Source organism: Narcine bancroftii, chromosome 1 (assembly GCF_036971445.1).
Source record: "Narcine bancroftii isolate sNarBan1 chromosome 1, sNarBan1.hap1, whole genome shotgun sequence".
Taxonomy (NCBI): domain Eukaryota; kingdom Metazoa; phylum Chordata; class Chondrichthyes; order Torpediniformes; family Narcinidae; genus Narcine; species Narcine bancroftii.
Window position 1 is genome coordinate 454,998,185 of NC_091469.1, and position 17,779 is coordinate 455,015,963.

The window sequence follows — 17,779 nt, forward strand, 5'->3', positions numbered from 1 at the left end:
GGGAAGAAAATGTCAGCTGGACGCAGTCATGGCTTTTATATATTAATGCAAGTCATTGCTTATTAAAGCAGAACAAGCTTACATACTTCAAGGCCAGTTTCGATTACAAAATTATGAAAATAAATGTAACGTTCAATTTAAAACGGGGTAGATGGGGAAGCAAGTGTGGATGGGAGGGAGATTTTAACTAAATAAAACCTCACTCCAGGCAATACGAGGAAATGGCACAAAGGAAATTCACAGAAAATTGGCAAAATCGTTTGTTTAACTGTTTTTTTTATATGTGAGGCTGATCTTTGATATGTCACGGATAAAGAGGAGGGCCAAGGTAAAAAGAAACGTCTCGGGGTTTTGGTCAAACGTCTGACCAGGTTCGCTGGGATTTAACGCCAACATTTCGTTGCTGCTATTTACGATCAGATATAATTTAAACAGAATCTTCCAGGGTAGATGGATCAGAATACATATCACGGTGCATATTTGACAAAGCAACTTTAACGCCAGACGTAATTATGCCTAATTGGGCAGTATAGCTAGTGTTAAATATTAATTAATCCTAATCCATACTGTCAATTATTCTAAACTATTTAGCATTAGTATTTTGGAGTCTGTAAAAAGTTTATTGGGAGAGGGGTGGGGTTGAGAATACAATTGCCATTTTTTTTGAACGAGACAGCCGGAAGAGATTTTTTTTAACTGTCGAAAATACAGCAACAATTAACGTCGGCTGTATGGCAACTCGAAGCTGATCTGATATGAATCGAGGTGCGCTGAACACATTGGATCGTGTCCCGAAGATTTGGTGTGCCGAGGTTTCAAAGCAAAAGGGGCAGGAGCGGCGATTTTTTTTTCGCCCCACCCTTTAACTGCGTTCACTTCCAGACGAAGCAGAAATAGAGCGACCCGATTTCATGTGTCAGGCAATCCGGGAACCTGCTTACAGGAAACCACCTTTAGTCAAGGTTCAGAGTCCTCTGGGCTTTTCCGCGTCAGCTCTGGCCTGTCATTTCCAGCCGTTCGCTAACTGCAGCAAGGGTGGGGGGGTGGGGGGGAGGAGAGAGAAGATCTGAAAAGGGAAAAGGCATCGCTGCTGCCCTCGACCCCCCCCCCCCTTCCTGAAAACCTACACATTATTCCATGACCTTAGGAAAGAGTCACAGAGAAGGAGAAAGGGGACATTTATTTTGAGATAGATGATTGATTGGGCTGCTCCGTGTTACAGTGGTCAGCCCTGAGAAAGAGCGGGAGCGAGGGGGCGAGAGCTCACATAGTTCGTTCCACTTGCACACAAGGATGGCTTTGTTCGAAAGAGGAACCAAGCGAGTCTTCAACTCCAATTTAACAGCGTGGCAGGCTGCAGATATTCAGAAACCGGACTGGAAGCGCTTGGGTTCCAGGAGCACCTGACATACACACATATATGGTCCTCCCGCCCTACACGTTAAAAGCTTGTATATTCACTCCATTGTTTTTTTAATATTTCATCTGATCTGACGCCGACAACACATTTAAGATACAAATCGTTTACAAAATAACAGCACGTTACCAGAATTCCACTCTATTTACACGAATCTTCATGTTTAGGGGGGAAAATCAGATCGGTTAGTATCTGGTCTAGGTGGAAACAAAGGAAACACTATATCAACGCAAAGTAAACCGGGCTTGAAAGGAAGGCAGGGGCTTTGTCGGCTTTTACAAGGATTTACGAGGAACAACGGATCGACCCACTCATACCGGCATCTGTGGCAAAAAAAAACAGGCTTTTTTTTTAAGTCTGCAGACACCCGAGATTGAAGTAAAAACACAAAGCTGGAGAAACTCAGCAGGTCACACAGTGCACTTTATAGAGTAAAGGCAAAGATACAGAACCACCGTTTCAGGTTCGAGCCCTTCAACAAGATAATGGACAAAATGTATTCAGACCCCTGCCAACCTTTGATGAAGGGCTCCAACCCGAAACGGTGGTTCTGAATCTTAGGTATAGAAAATACACTGAATGGCCTGCTGAGTTTCTCTAACATTGTGGCCTGTTTGGCGCTCTCTGCTCTTAACTGTTGGAGCACCGTTCTGCAGGCCCAGGTTCAACTTCCATGTCGCCATACCCCATCCCGTAATAAGTAATTCATAAAAACACAAGTTCTCCGAAAACATAATCACTGCTCCACATTGGATTTTATAGTAAAGTAACCCACTAACGCGCGCTCATCTGTTTCCAGCGACCTGAATGATCATGGGAAGAACGTTCGGTTCGTTGTTTTTCTTTACTAATTTCCAACTGCAGTTATGTCCATATAATTATGATTGAGGATCTGGTCTGTACATTTCTTGCATAATAGAACAAGAAAGCGATCCTGAAATAGCTCCTGGCAGAGAATGAACAGGCGAAATGAAAAGCAGATTGGAAAATGCAGAATGTTTTCTCCTGCCATTACTGAAATGATGGTGACATTTACATTCCGTTTTACAGGCTGATTTGTACCATCTCACGTATGAAATTCCTCTTTGAGAAGCAGCGTTGTGATGTTAAAAGGAGAGATCGAAGAGAGTTACATTCAGCGGGTCAGTCGCTGTCACATTCTCTCGATGTGCTAATTATAAATGTACTTCACAAGGACGAGAGACGAAAACAGGACACATAACTATCCAGCAGTTGCTATAAATATAATAGATTCAAAAATAGGGAGACACCCTGTGCTTTTCCCCGTTATTGATGTTACTATAGAGGTTTCTCGTTATGACTGAGCAATGAATAATGGATGAAATTTAAAAATTCAAACACATGGTTATCAGGCATGGTTTGATTTATAATAATTCCACACAAACCTTTTATTTCACACCCAAGTCACCATATTTATTGCGCCACCTATACGAGTTTAAATGTGCAGATTACAGAAAAGGCGTTTTTGTGGCGACTGAAATCCAGCTTCACAAAAGGTCAGTGAAGATCCACTATTCGCATACCTTGACTTCCAAACAGACAATTTTCTTGGTCTGCATGAGGTGTGGTCTGGTGCAGAAATACAAGTTATACAATTCAAAACATGCTTATCAAAGAGGCCCTATGGATTCATCAAGCATGAAAACAAAATTATTTGAAATTGATCGAAGAATCTAGGTGGTGACTGCAACATAATTTAATGCTTGCTTTAAAATATATTGGAACCCCGTTAACAAATTTAAGATGCTTCAAGGTTTTAGAAGTGGGCCACCACTTGAGAAAAAAAAAACCCACAATGTTTCTTAAAGAGCTGGTTGGTAGTTTTCAACTCTTTCCAACAATGCATCCGAATATCCAGGAGAGTAGTATCTGCAGAAGTTAACAAAGAAATATTTATGATTAAATATAATTGGAAATAAACCTCGAAGTTTAATTGAAACTTTCATCAAAACCTAGGTTTCCTTCACCCTACTCTATTTTCAGGCATCTTGGCCCAAAATGGAAGAATTTACTCCCTAACATCACGAATTCCCTTCACTTTAGACCCTCCCAAAATGCTGGTTTATAAGGATGCACCTTCACCTGTTTAACTGCATTAAATATATTAAGTACCTTTAATATTTTGATGTAAAAATATTTGCACAATGAAATAATGTTCAAACTGAATTATTGTCCTGGTGTTATTAAAGCCATTTCTAACATTTCACCCAATATAGATTTTAAACTCCAGAAAACAAACTCATCTATTAAATCAAAAAATAGTGTAAATCCTATTAATTATGATACTACTGTTGTGACATGTCTTTAGCATCACTGTATTGGTCATAACCAAAATTATTATTTCCATCTGCACATTGCTACTGTTGGTGCTCAGAGATCTGCCGATGAAGGGGAAAGTATTTCAGAGCAGACTAGGAAAGTGTTAGCATGTGTAAAACCCAAGCCTCTTTAGTGGCCATGCAAAGCTCTTTTGGTCTGCTGCTGAACCTAATCAACAGGGAGTCATTGACAACATGTGACATAGTGTGTGCCTTGCCACTGTCACAGTCTAGGCTGTCATGAACCCAGACACTGGAAGTTGCCTGTGGTCAGACTCACTCTGGCTGAAAGTGAGAAGAGAAATGTTAATAGCTTTGCTTCCAGATTACTTCAGCAGATAACACATCCTCACAAAAGCAATCTGATATCCAGTACACTGGAACGTAGAATGGAGCACCTGACCAATTGATCATATAAGTAAATGTGCAAAGTAGATGATTAAAACACAGTTGGAAGGAGATTAGTGGCAATAGCACATTGAAAGATTGTAATACGATGTAGAGCCAATGGACACAGTTTTAGATGTGTTATATGTTGGAAACTCAATGTGATGGAGTAGGATAAATTCATCAATCTAGATCTAGCTAAGAGGCATAGTTTATACAGGAATATTTCACTGGCATTAATAAAATCATTTAAAAATGAAATAACCAGAGTTACAAAATATCAAATTATTAAATAAAGGTAAATATGGTTAAACCATTGGCAAAAAGCAACTTAAAATATAAATCAGTTTGCAAGGGAGATATTGATCTTTAAATATCCAGTGTACGGGAAGTTGTTAATCAGGGATCAGTCAAAACAATCATACATGGGAATCAGATAGGAAAGTGAAGTGAGTTGAATTTCAGTTGAGCATGGTACAACATTCAAAAAATAAAATATATTTGGTGAATAGTTGTGAGCAATGTTAAATTTAATTTGCCAACTCCTCTAAAACTACACCAGCTCCAACAAGATCCCACCACCAAACTATGCCCCCCCCTCTCCATTTTCTATAGGGATCACTCTCTCCGCAGCTCCCTTGTTCACTCATCCCTTCCCAATAATGCCCCCCCCCCACCCCCCGGAACTTATCAGCAATTAGAAAAGCAAATAGAATGTCAATCATCTGCTGGCAAAAGTCAGATAGTTGAGCTACAACTGGTCAGAGGTTTGCTGAGACCACACCTGGCATACTGATCAGTCTCCATATTTAAGGAGGAGATTCTTGTCTGAAGATAGTACAGTGTAGAGTCCCAAGAGAATGGAATTTTAGTTATGAAGAAAGCAGGTAAGAAAGTAGAGTTAATGCAGCAGATTAGCCATGATCTCAGTGAAAAATAAAGTTGGCTCAAGAGACATATGGTCTACATCTGTTCCTATTTATGTTCTTAAATGACATTAGCTGTAGCCATCACATGGTGTGAAATCAGTGTTGCATGAAGGTTACTGACACAATATGCTTCATTTGTTTTCTTCAGGTGTGTATAGACATCAAGTGCAGTGCCAGCTTTATTTCTTTGGAGGATGGTGTGAGTTGTGGTAAACATGGTGGAGAAAATTTGAATATTTACACAAGCTGATAAGAAGGAACTTCAAGTCTGCTCTGCTGATCATGACTGATCTAATTGTATCCCCAATTCTACTTTTCTCCTCTACCTGCAGTAAATATGGTTAATGAAAATTTACCTAGCTCTGCCATGAGGTTATTTTAAAATGTTGTTTCTACTGCCTTTGAGAAATAAAGCCCCAAATATTCATAGGCGTGTGAAAGAAAAAAAAAATCACAATCTCTGACTTAAATGGGCACAGTAAAAAGATTCAGCTGGTCAAATAGTGAACGTTCTATAGCAAAGTTAAAGATACAGGACCAACATTTTGGGCTTGAGGGAAATGTAGCCAGGTGCCCGAACACAACAGTGGGGGGAGAAGCAGGAGCACAGGCCCACAGGCAGGAGGTAATAGGTGGATAAGAGAGGGACGGCACACTAGTAAACAGGGGGAGGGGGGATGGTTTTGAGTTTGGAGAGGGAAAGGGGTGGACAGCTGGAGGAAAAAATACAGAGGGATGGGGAAGAGAGGGAAAATGTTAAGTGGGCTGGTCGAAACAGGAGAGGTCGACGTTAATTCCATCCAGATGGAGAATGCCTAGACAGAAAATTAGGTGCTGCTCCTCCAATTTACAGGCGGTTTGACAGTACACGAGGCTCTAGATTGACATGTCAGCGTGAGAGTGGGATACAGAATTGAAAAGGTCGGTCACTTGGAAATCCCAGTCATTGATGCATACAGAGTGAAGGTGCTCAAAAAAGCGATCTCCTAGTCTGTGTCCAATCTCTCTCTGACGTAGAGAAAAATACAGTGGGAGCACTGGTTGCAGTCGAAGATTCCCACAGATTTACAAGTGAAGTGTTGCTTCACTTGGAAGGACTGTTTGGGGCCCTGAATGGTGTTGAGAGTAATAGTGTGGGTGCAAGTGTGGTACTTCCTGCAGCTGCAAGAGAAGGTACCAAGGGGGTGATAGGTCGAAAGGGATGAGTGGATGAGGGAATCACAGAGGGAGCGGTCCCTATGGAAGGCTGAGAGGGGTGAAGAGGAGAAGGTGTGTCTGGTGGTGGGATCATGTTGTGGGTGACCTCCAACCGGATAGCAATAACATTGATCCTGGTTTCTACTTCCCATTCTCCCTCTTTCCCATCTGTCTGTCTTCTTTCCTCCAGTCCTGACCCCCCTTCCCCTGCTTACTGGTGTACCCTCCCTCCCTTATCCACCTATTACCTCTTGCCTGTGGGCCTGTGGTCTTCCCCCTGCCCCTTCCCCCCCAACATTTCATTCAGGCACCTGCCTACATTTCGCCCAGACCTTGATGAAGGGCTCAGGCCCAAAACCTTGGTTCTGTATCTTTAGTGTTGCTATATAAAGGACACTGTTTGACTTGTTGAATTTCTCCAGCATTGTGTTTTCACTTCCTTCTTGGTGTCTGCAGACTTTCGTTTTTTACTTCTTAAATGGACACAACTTGCTTTTAAACAATGACTCCCTAGTTCTAGATTTTTCTATAGGAGGAAACATTTCCTCTAAATCTACCTCATAAAGAAAGGGCCGGCTTACTCTAATAAATGTCAGTGGACTCTAGCTTTTCATATTTTCCCACACGACAATATATACTACTTGCCAACCTTAGCTCACTCAATCTTAAAGGAAATTAGTACCTGCAATGTTCAAACAGTGGTTAGCATGGAACCAGATTTCTTTGCTAGTTTTGTTAGATGCTCCTTTACCTGGATATATAATTATAATTTGAATTTCATGGCTTGGTCAAAAACTTTGATCACTTTATCAACATGTTCTTTGGGGGTACTTTCACCCCGTAGACTCTATCAGTTCAAGAAAGTAGGTTATCGTTGTCTTCTCAATACAAGTTGGAATACACCTTGCTCAAACAACTGGGAAATGACCTTGCCAACAATGCCCACATCTCAAGAACTAAAACAAACATTTTGGTTCATTAATAATTTTTAAAGCTAGAAAAGCTTGTCGGTTCTAAACATATTGGGGAAGAACGTTGAACATTATGAGCTGATGAACCTGAGAGCATGTGGAGGGTTAAATTTGTGGAAGGCGTTAGACACTAAACCCTAATGCCAGCCGATCTGAATGCAACAAGCTGCATGAGCCTTTGAGAGAGGTAAGTTGGGAATTTAAATATGTTTTAATCACTTGAAAAAAGAGTTGGTAGCAAGAATTTGGATCAGAAACTCAATCGGAGAACTGAAAGTTGGTGAAACCATAGAAAGACTAAAGTTAAATGGGACAAGAGTTGACATAAATATGGAAATAAATTTTACAGGCTTACCATCTGATGTGCTTTCATTAGCAGGTTTGTATTGTAAACTCAGAAATAATTTTGATATAATTTGTGCAGTCAACTTTCACTTTCCCTCAGCCCCTAACTCCTACTGGTGTTTTCATTCCTTCCTGCCAAATTAAGCAGGCACTCTTGTAGCAAGATTATTGCATAATTGATGTATTTGTTAAGCAACATTGGGATTAATTGCTTGCCTTGATGGCATTAAATACTGATTATATGAGGTGAGATGGGAGTTATACGCAAGCCCTACAGTGTAGTGGTAGCTCATCTCTGCATAAAGAACATATAACCTATTTGGGTTTTACAGCAATTCATCAGCTTTCATTGTAATTATTCAGCTGTTACCAGAGATGAGATTTATTGAATTCAATTTCACAATTTATCATGGTGAGACTTGGCCTCACAACTCGAGTTTCCAGTCTATACCCACTATTGTACCTGTCATTTCCTCCCTCCCCCACAGTTGACGTTGTTGATGCTGCACGTATAGTATTTTCCATGAGACCAGGCAGTCAGTTCAGCAAAATCTTACCAAAATTGCCAGTTATTGACCAAATTTAAAAAATCCTTAATGCAATTAAACAAATTTGATAAAAGAAAGTTTAAGAATAACATCCATGTCACCTGACAATTTCTTCCGGATAACAGTTGTTAATGCCATTAATGTACTCCTGCATAATTGAACCTGGTTCTGCTTTAATCTCTTGAATCTTCTTCAGTCCACCACTTGTGACAAAAACACGACGGGCTTTAGTGTCATATGGTAGTACCTGTCAGACAGAGTGCCAACGTAGGAAAAAGAAACAAACAATTTAAGTTGTGAGGTTCTGTATAGGTTGTGATTTCATCACAGAGCAGGGAATCACGTTACCATCAATATCTAATTTTTCTCATTTACAATTCTTATATTGATGGCAATTATTCTAAACAACAGCAAAATTATGGACAATGCAGAAGGTTATACAGATTGACAACAAATTGAATGAACTGGGAAAGTGGGTCAAGGAATGGCAGACAAGTGTGAGATGTTGTATTTTGGTAGGTGAAACCAGAACAGGGCTTCCATTGTGAATAATAGAGTCTTGGAGAGTCCAGGTACATGGATCCATGAACTAGCAACAAGATAGACAGGGTGGTGAAGATGTCATTTGGCCTTCATTGGTCATAGCAATAAGTACAGAAGCAGGAAGAATGGCCTCACCAACAACATGCACTCTGGATTCCTGGCACACCATCCAAACTAAGGTGCGCCAAATGCTGAACAATCAAATGATGAATTATCAGACTTTTATTGAATAATAAATCAAAAATGGAAATATTTTACAAATTATCTAAGTAATGATGAAGTGTTCTTTATACAGCAAACAAATTTTTCCTGACTCTCTGATACAGGCTAAATGAAATTGCAAATTGCATCTCATTAAACCCTTGCTAATTTTATCTTTTTAGTCTCCATTTGTGGTTTGGTATCTCCTTTTCAGATCATTAGATTTATTTCCCATGTTCAGTAATAACTTGAATTGTTTATTGTCACATGTAGCAATATACAGTAAAAAAAAACTTTGTTTAGAATGCTGTCTAGGCAAGTCAACCCATATTTAAATAGAGCAGGCAATACAATAATAAAACAAAGCATTACCAGCAAGTCAGAGTGCAGCATGTAGTGTGACAAAAACAAAATGCAGGTATAGAGAAAAGTATAGTTAAAACAATGCTGGAATTTTATCCTTTTATCAATGAGAGATCCACTTAAGAATTTGATAACAGCAGGAAAGAAATCTGGAGGACTGTGCTCTCGAGCTCATATCTTATACACAATGGGAGGTGGAGTAGAGAACATGACTGGCATGGATGGATCCTTTAATATATTGGCTGATTTCCTGAGACAGAGGAAGGTAGAGACAGTCATCAGACAGGAGATTGGTCTGCATGTTGGCCAGACTGAAATAATTCTAGTTACAAGGAAATCTGTTAAAATATATTTGGCATATGTATTAATCAATAATGGCTCTTCCAAAGACTTCCTATTGAATTCACTCCTGCCTGCCTTTAATATAGTGAATGGTGTGTTCAATCAATGCTAAATATTATTATAGGAAAGCAGGATTGCATTATAAGGAAGAAATAAGGTATACATTCCCCCAGTGCACTCCAATCCAGCCTCTTAGAAATATGGACTCACCTAATATCAATTAAATTGCTGGTATGACTCCAAATCCTCTGGGTAAGAGACTATGCATGAATAAGTAATTATAATCTATGCCAATCTGAATATTCTGGCTGAACATGCAGTCTTTATCATTTCTTCCAGACTGGAGAATCACTCCATGTCCACAGATGCATGCATTAGTTTTTAAAGAAAATTTATTCATGTGTCGAGGGTCCCATTGGAAATGCCAACATTTAATGTATATCCTAAAATGTGCCCCAGGAGGTAGTTGCAAGTCAATCATGCAGGTGGTCCTGGAGATATACATGGGTCAGACTAGTTATGGACACCAAATCCTTTCCTGAAGAAAATTAGAATGAGCATCATAATTTATTGTCATAAACAAGCCACCATGAAATTTGTTTTGAGGCAACATCACAGTACAAACATTAATATACACTACCTAACAAAATAAATTACTGTATGAAAAATCAAGTAAGTTCATTGATCATTCAGTAATCTGATGGCACCAGGGAAGGTGTCCTTTTGCTACTGAATGCTCGTCTTTAGGCTCCTGTACCTTTTTCCCCCACTGGTAGCAGAGTGAGGAGGACATGGTCTGGGTTGTGGGAGTCCTTGAGGATAGAGGCTGCTTTCTTAAGGCATGGCCTCTTATAGATGTCCTTGATGGAGTGAAGTCTGGTGCCCGTGATACCATAGGCTGAGATACAGAATTGGCTTGCCCACAGACGGCAGAGGGTGGTCATAGATGGTTTGTATTCTACATCAGTGACCAGTGGTGTTCTGTAGGGATTTGTTTTGGGATCCGTCCTTTTTGTGATTTTCATAAATGACCTGCATGAGGATTTGGAAGCGTGGGTTAGTAAGGTTGTTGATGACATGAAGTTTGGTGGTGTTGTAGATAATCTGGAGGGTAAGAACATAGAACATTACAGCACAATACAGACCCTTTGGCCCTCGATATTGCACTGACCGTTATATTCCTTAAAGAAAAGTACTAAATCTACCCTACCCCGTAACTCTCTATTTTTCTTTCATCCATTTGCCTGTCTAAGTCTCTTAAATGTCTCTAGTGTTTCAGCCTCCACCACCATCCCTGGCAAGGCATTCTAGGCACTCAGAACACTCTGCGTAAAAACTTACCCCCGATGTCTTTTCTAAACTTCTCTCCCTTCACTTTGAACTTATGTTTCCTGCTCTGGGAAACAAGGACGCTGGCTGTCCACCCTATCTATGCCTCTTATAATCTTGTAGACCTCTGTGTTCGATATTCCAAAGAGAAAATTCCCAGTTCTACAAACTTTGCCTCATAAGACTTGTTTTCGAATCTAGGCAACATCCTGGTAAATCTCCTCTGCACCTTCTCCATAGCTTCCACATCCTTCCTACAATGAAGCGACCAGAACTGAACACAATACAAGTGTGGTCTTACCAGAGATTTGTAGAGTTGCCACATGATCTCTCTGCTGCTGAACTCAATCCCTCTATTAATTAAGCCCAATATCCCATAGGCCTTATTAACTATCCTATCAACCTGTGCGACCACCTTGAGAGATGTATGGATTTTAACCCAAAGGTCCCTCTGTTCATCCACACTCTTGTAAATGACCATTAACCCTGTACTCAGTCTTCTGGTTTGTCCTTCCAAAATAGATCTCCTCACATTTATCCGGATTGAACTCCATCTGCCACTTTTCTACAACACTACAATCCTGTCTAAATCCTCTTTTAATCTTCAACAACCTTCAGCTCCATCCACAACTCCTCTGATCTTTGTGTCATCCACCAACCCATCCTTCCGCCTCTTCATCCAGGGGTCATTTATAAAAATCACAAAGAGGAGGGGTTCCAGAACAGATCTTTGTGGCATTCCAGTAGTCACCGACCTCCAGGAAGAATACTCTCCTTCCACTACTACTCTCTGCTTTCTTCCTCCAAGCCATTATTTTATTCACACAGCCAAGATTCCACTGATCCCATTCCTCATGACTTTCTGGATTAGTTTCTTGTGCAAGACCTTGTCAAATGCCTTGCTAAAATCCACATAGACCACATCTCCTGCCTTACCCTCATTAATTTCTTTTGTTACCTCCTCAAAAAACTCAATTAGGCTCAAGGGACATGACCTTCCCTTCACAAGGCCATGGTGACTATCCTTGAGTAACCTGTACTTTTCCAAATGCTCAAAGATCCAATCCTAAAGAATCTTCTCCATAAGTTTGCACACCACTGAAGTAAGACTCACCGGTCTTTAATTCCCAAATTCTCCCAATTACTTTTTTTAAACAAGGGGACTACATTTGCCATTTTCCAATCCTCCGGCACCTCCCCTGTGGCCAAAGAGAATTCAAAGATCATAACTACTGCCCCAGCTATCTCTTCTCTCACTTCCCACAGTAACTTGGGGTACATCACATCCGGCCCCAGGGACTTTTCAATCTTGACATTTTTAAAAAGATCCTGTGGCGGCCCGCTGCACCAGTGATCGAGCCAGCTGTAGCGGAACTAGCTCCAATAAACAAAATGACGGGTGAATGGCAAGGGCAGCTTAAAGGCCAGAGACCCCAAAATGGTGCTGGCCTTGCTGCGCAGCCAACAGACAGGGACAGCACGCGGGGATGAAGGGCATTGTTATGCAGGAAAGTACCCGCACATGGGACACCCGGTTTTGTTATGCATGTTTTGACGTCAGCCAAGGGAAGGCCATGATGGCAGGAACAGTGCAAGTATAAAAGTCGGGCCTGAGCCCAAATAAAACTCAGAGCTTAACCTGACTACACTATGTGTATGAGTCTTTCAAGTAGCACGTGACTACAATCCAACAATTCCTGTTCCATAATCCACATTGTCCAGCACACAGGCCTGTTCTATTTCACCTTCACCCTGATCGAGGTCCTTTTCTCTTATGAATACTGAAGCAAAGGATTCATTTAGGACCTCCCCAACCTCCTCCGCCTCCAGACACATGTTGCATCCTTTATCCTTCATTCTCGTCATCCTTCTGTTCTTCACATACACATAGAACACCTTGGGGTTCGCCTTAATCCTACAAGGCCTTCTCATGCCCCTTTGAGCTCTTCTAAATCCTTTCTTAAGTTCCTTCCTGGCCACCATATATTTCTCATCAGGACTTCCTGTTTCCTGCTTCCTATATCTAACATATGTTTCCTTCTTCCTCTTGACCAGCTGCCTCACCTGTTTCATCAGCCACGGTTTCCTTTTCCTACCATCGTTTCCTTGCCCCAGTGAGTCAAACCTATCCTGAACCCAGCACGTGGTCCCTAAACTTCCTCCACATTACTTCTGTGCTTTCACCCCTGAACGTCTGTTTCCAATTTACTCTCGCTAGTTCCTGACTCATCCCTTCATAATTAGCCTTTCCCCAGTTAAGCAATTTCCCATTTTGTCTGTTTTTATCCTTTTCCATATTATGTTGAAGCTAAGGGAGTTGTGGTCACTCTCACTAAAATGTTCACCCTCCAAGAGGTCTGCCACCTGACCAGATTCATTACCCAGAACTAGATCCAGTATGGCCTCTCTAGTCGGTAGGACCACATACTGTGTCAGGAATCCTTCCTGAACACACCTGACAAACTCAGCCCCATCCATCCCTCTTGCAGTCATAAGGTGCCAGTCAATATAAAGGAAGTTGAAGTCACTCATAACTACAACCCTGTATTTCGTATACCATTCCAAAATCTGCCTGTTTATCTGCTCCTTGGTGTCCTGAGGGCTATTTGGGGGGCCTATCGACTTCTCTCAGTGCAGTGATAGCTCCCTTCCATACATCACAGCAGGACATTTTAAGGATGCACAGCTGAGCTGAGAAGTGGCAGATGGAAATTAACCCGGAAAAGTGTGAAGTGATTCATTTCAATAAGTCAAATTTGAATGATAACGGGAGGACACTGAGAAGTTTAAACAGAACTGAGAGATCTTGGGCTCCGTGTCCATAGAACATTCAAAGCTGCTGCACAGGTAGATAATGTTGTTAAGAATGATTATGGAGTGTTGGCCTTCATTAACTGTGGGATCAAGTTCAGAGCCATGCAACTATACAAGACCTTAGTTAGACCTCACTTGGAATATTGAGTTCTGTTCTCATCACCTAACTACATGAAGGATGTGGATGCTACAGAGAGGATGTAGAGGAGATCTACAAGAATGCAGCTTGGATTGCACAGAATGCCTGATGAGGATAGGTTGAGTGACCTTGGTCTTTTCTCCTTGGAGTGACAGAGGCAAGTGGTGACCTGACAGAGGTGTATGAAATGATGAGAGGCATTGATCGTGTGGATGGCCAGAGGCTTTTTTCAGGGTGGAATTGGCTGACACGAGAGTGCATAGTTTTAAGGTGAATATCCAAAAATGCTGGAGGAACTCAGCCGGTCACGCAGTATCCATAGGAGGTAAAGATACATAACCAACATTTCAGGCCTAAGCCCTTCTTCAAATCCTTCATACCTTGAAGAAGGGCTCAGGCCTGAAATGTTGATTACATATCTTTACCTTCTCTACCATTTTTGTGATTTTATTGGAATCAGAGTGTCTGCAGATATTTGTGTGTCACTCCATAGTTTTAAAGGACTTGTGAGTAAGTACAATGAGTATGTAAGAGGTAGTTTTTTCACGCAGAGAAATGGGTGGATTGAATGCGCTGACGGCAACGGTGGTTGAGGCAGGTAAAATAGGATTTTTTAAGAGACGATAAGATAAGTTATGAATAAAATGGAGGATTATGCAGTAGGGAAATTCAAGACAGTTGTTATAGTAGGTTATTAGGTCGGTGCAACACTGTGGGCTGCAGGTCCTGCATGGTGCTGTAGATTTTTATGTTCTAATTCCAACAAATATACAACAAAGAGTGTGTAAATCAGGATCTTAACTATTCTGGTTGAAAAAAAAGACTCCAATTACTTATTGGGGCATAGTCTCTTACCCTAAAGTCACACCAACAATTGAATTTTGCATTTCATGAGATCTGCAAAACACAAGCATCATCCAAAGAAAGAGCATTCTATCACTGTTTTATCACCGTTAATATTTAACAGGTATCCATATTTTTTTATTCATAATTATTACCACAATTTAATCAGGTCACATAAAAGAAAAAAAATGATTATTAAGTGTTACTTATGAAAACAAAAATAATGTTAGAATATCGTTACATGTTCATGAGAATAAATTCTGATTCTGTACTTATGAAAACAAAAACAATGCTAGAAATACGTGGAAAAGGTCATTTGGTTATCTTTTTCTCCATTCAATAAGAAATTGTCAGAGTTTTTACGTCAATGTCATTTTTCTGCCCTAACCAGATTTTTTTTGGATTTCCTAATTTACAAGAAGTGGTGCATTACGCATGCAGCTTCTATCCTCAAGAGGCCCCACTGCCCCCAGGCCATGCACTCTTCATTCTGCTACCATCAGGAGAAAAGATACAGTAGCCCGATGATGAGCACTCAGTGGCACACGGGGACACCTTCTTCCCCTCTGCCAGCCAATTCCTGAAGGAACAATGAACTACAGACACTGCCTTACTTTGACTTACACTATTTTCTAAAATTTATTTTTAAGGTAGTTTATGTAATTGTATTGTGATTCACCTAGCCACCCCTCCTCCCATTGCTTACTACTGTGCCTTCTCTCCCTTCTCCACCTATTACCAGCTGCCTTTGCGGCCACGCTCCTCTTACCTTTTTATTTGGACACCTGTTGACATTTTCCGTACCTTGATGAAGGGCTCAAGCCCGAAACATTGGTTATGTCGGTAATGTATTTTTATCTTTGCTATATAAAAGACACTGTTTGACCTGCTGAGTTACTCCAGCATTGTGTTTTTACCTCAGCCACAGTGTCCACAGACTTTTGTGTTTTATGGTTGTTTAAACTGCTTCCTCAATTTTCCCTATTGACATCTTGATGTCTCTATGAAGAAGCCTCTTAAATGTCACTACTTCCAACACTACACCTGGCAGCCTGTTCTAGGCATCTACCACTTTCTGTGGGAAAAAAAGCTTTCCTAACTCCCTTAAACTTTCCCTCTAGAATTTAACAATGTACCCTTGGATAAAGATTATGATTGCTGATCCAATCTATGCCTCTCATAATTCTGTAAACTTCTATCAGGTCTCATCTCAGCTATGGTTCTCCACACACACACACACACACACACACACACACACACACACACACACACACACACACACACACACACACACACACACACACACCATGGACAGTTTCTTCCCTGCAGCCATCAAGCTCCTGAATGAAGTCCTTTTTTCTTTGGCTTGGCTTCGCGGACGAAGATTTATGGAGGGGGTAAAAAGTCCATGTCAGCTGCAGGCTCGTTTGTGGCTGACAAGTCCGATGCGGGACAGGCAGACACGATTGGAGCGGTTGCAGGGGAAAATTGGTTGGTTGGGGTTGGGTGTTGGGTTTTTCCTCCTTTGCCTTTTGTCAGTGAGGTGGGCTCTGCGGTCTTCTTCAAAGGAGGTTGCTGCCCGCCAAACTGTGAGGCGCCAAGATGCACGGTTTGAGGCGTTATCAGCCCACTGGCGGTGGTCAATGTGGCAGGCACCAAGAGATTTCTTTAGGCAGTCCTTGTACCTTTTCTTTGGTGCACCTCTGTCACGGTGGCCAGTGGAGAGCTCGCCATATAACACGATCTTGGGAAGGATATGGTCCTCCATTCTGGAGACATGACCCATCCAGCGCAGCTGGACCTTCAGCAGCGTGGACTCGATGCTGTCGACCTCTGCCATCTCGAGTACTTCGACGTTAGGGATGTAAGCGCTCCAATGGATGTTGAGGATGGAGCGGAGACAACGCTGGTGGAAGCGTTCTAGGAGCCGTAGGTGGTGCCGGTAGAGGACCCATGATTCGGAGCCGAACAGGAGTGTGGGTATGACAACGGTTCTGTATACGCTTATCTTTGTGAGGTTTTTCAGTTGGTTGTTTTTCCAGACTCTTTTGTGTAGTCTTCCAAAGGCGCTATTTGCCTTGGCGAGTCTGTTGTCTATCTCATTGTCGATCCTTGCATCTGATGAAATGGTGCAGCCGAGATAGGTAAACTGGTTGACCGTTTTGAGTTTTGTGTGCCCGATGGAGATGTGGGGGGACTGGTAGTCATGGTGGGGAGCTGGCTGATGGAGGACCTCAGTTTTCCTCAGGCTGACTTCCAGGCCAAACATTTTGGCAGTTTCTGCAAAGCAGGACATCAAGCGCTGAAGAGCTGGCTCTGAATGGGCAACTAAAGCGGCATCGTCTGCAAAGAGTAATTCACGGACAAGTTTCTCTTGTGTCTTGGTGTGAGCTTGCAGGCGCCTCAGATTGAAGAGACTGCCATCCGTGCGGTACCGGATGTAAACAGCGTCTTCATTGTTGGGGTCTTTCATGGCTTGGTTCAGCATCATGCTGAAGATTGAAAAGAGGGTTGGTGCGAGAACACAGCCTTGCTTCACGCCATTGTTAATGGAGAAGGGTTCAGAGAGCTCATTGCTGTATCTGACCCGACCTTGTTGGTTTTCGTGCAGTTGGATAATCATGTTGAGGAACTTTGGGGGACATCCGATGCGCTCTAGTATTTGCCAAAGCCCTTTCCTGCTCACGGTGTCGAAGGCTTTGGTGAGGTCAACAAAGGTGATGTAGAGTCCTTTGTTTTGTTCTCTGCACTTTTCTTGGAGCTGTCTGAGGGCAAAGACCATGTCAGTAGTTCCTCTGTTTGCGCGAAAGCCGCACTGTGATTCTGGGAGAATATTCTCGGCGACACTAGGTATTATTCTATTTAGTAGAATCCTAGATAACAATGCTATCACACTGACCTTGATTTGTGCTAATTAATCTTCCTTTGTATTGCAAGCCAACACTCTGTAAATTGTGCTCTTTACATAGATGTATTTTCGAGTCTGTTCAGAAGAAACCTTTTCTCTGTACGAGGCATTTTATGACAAACAAGCTTAAACTTTAATAATATTGTCTTTACTCTGTACACTAT

The 17,779-nt window shown here is 41.6% G+C and overlaps 1 protein-coding gene and 1 long non-coding RNA gene across 8 annotated transcripts in view; one reads left to right on the forward strand and one right to left on the reverse strand.

The window, feature by feature from the left end:
- The first annotated feature begins 708 nt into the window (after positions 1-708).
- LOC138751810 (uncharacterized) lies at positions 709-5,409 on the forward strand. The gene is made up of 3 exons (XR_011350200.1): positions 709-765; positions 2,468-2,559; positions 5,221-5,409. It is a non-coding gene; the product is annotated as an uncharacterized lncRNA (long non-coding RNA).
- spag6 (sperm associated antigen 6) overlaps positions 2,825-17,779 on the reverse strand; it is a 184,794-nt gene continuing 169,839 nt past the window's right edge. For all 7 annotated transcript variants that reach the window (XM_069914632.1, XM_069914631.1, XM_069914628.1 and 4 more), the window contains 2 exons: positions 8,235-8,380; positions 2,825-3,307 (listed from right to left, as the gene is read on the reverse strand). In XM_069914632.1, coding sequence (XP_069770733.1) covers positions 3,241-3,307; positions 8,235-8,380 — 213 coding nt within the window. In that variant the 3' untranslated portion in view covers positions 2,825-3,240. The remainder of the gene's footprint in view (positions 3,308-8,234; positions 8,381-17,779) is intronic.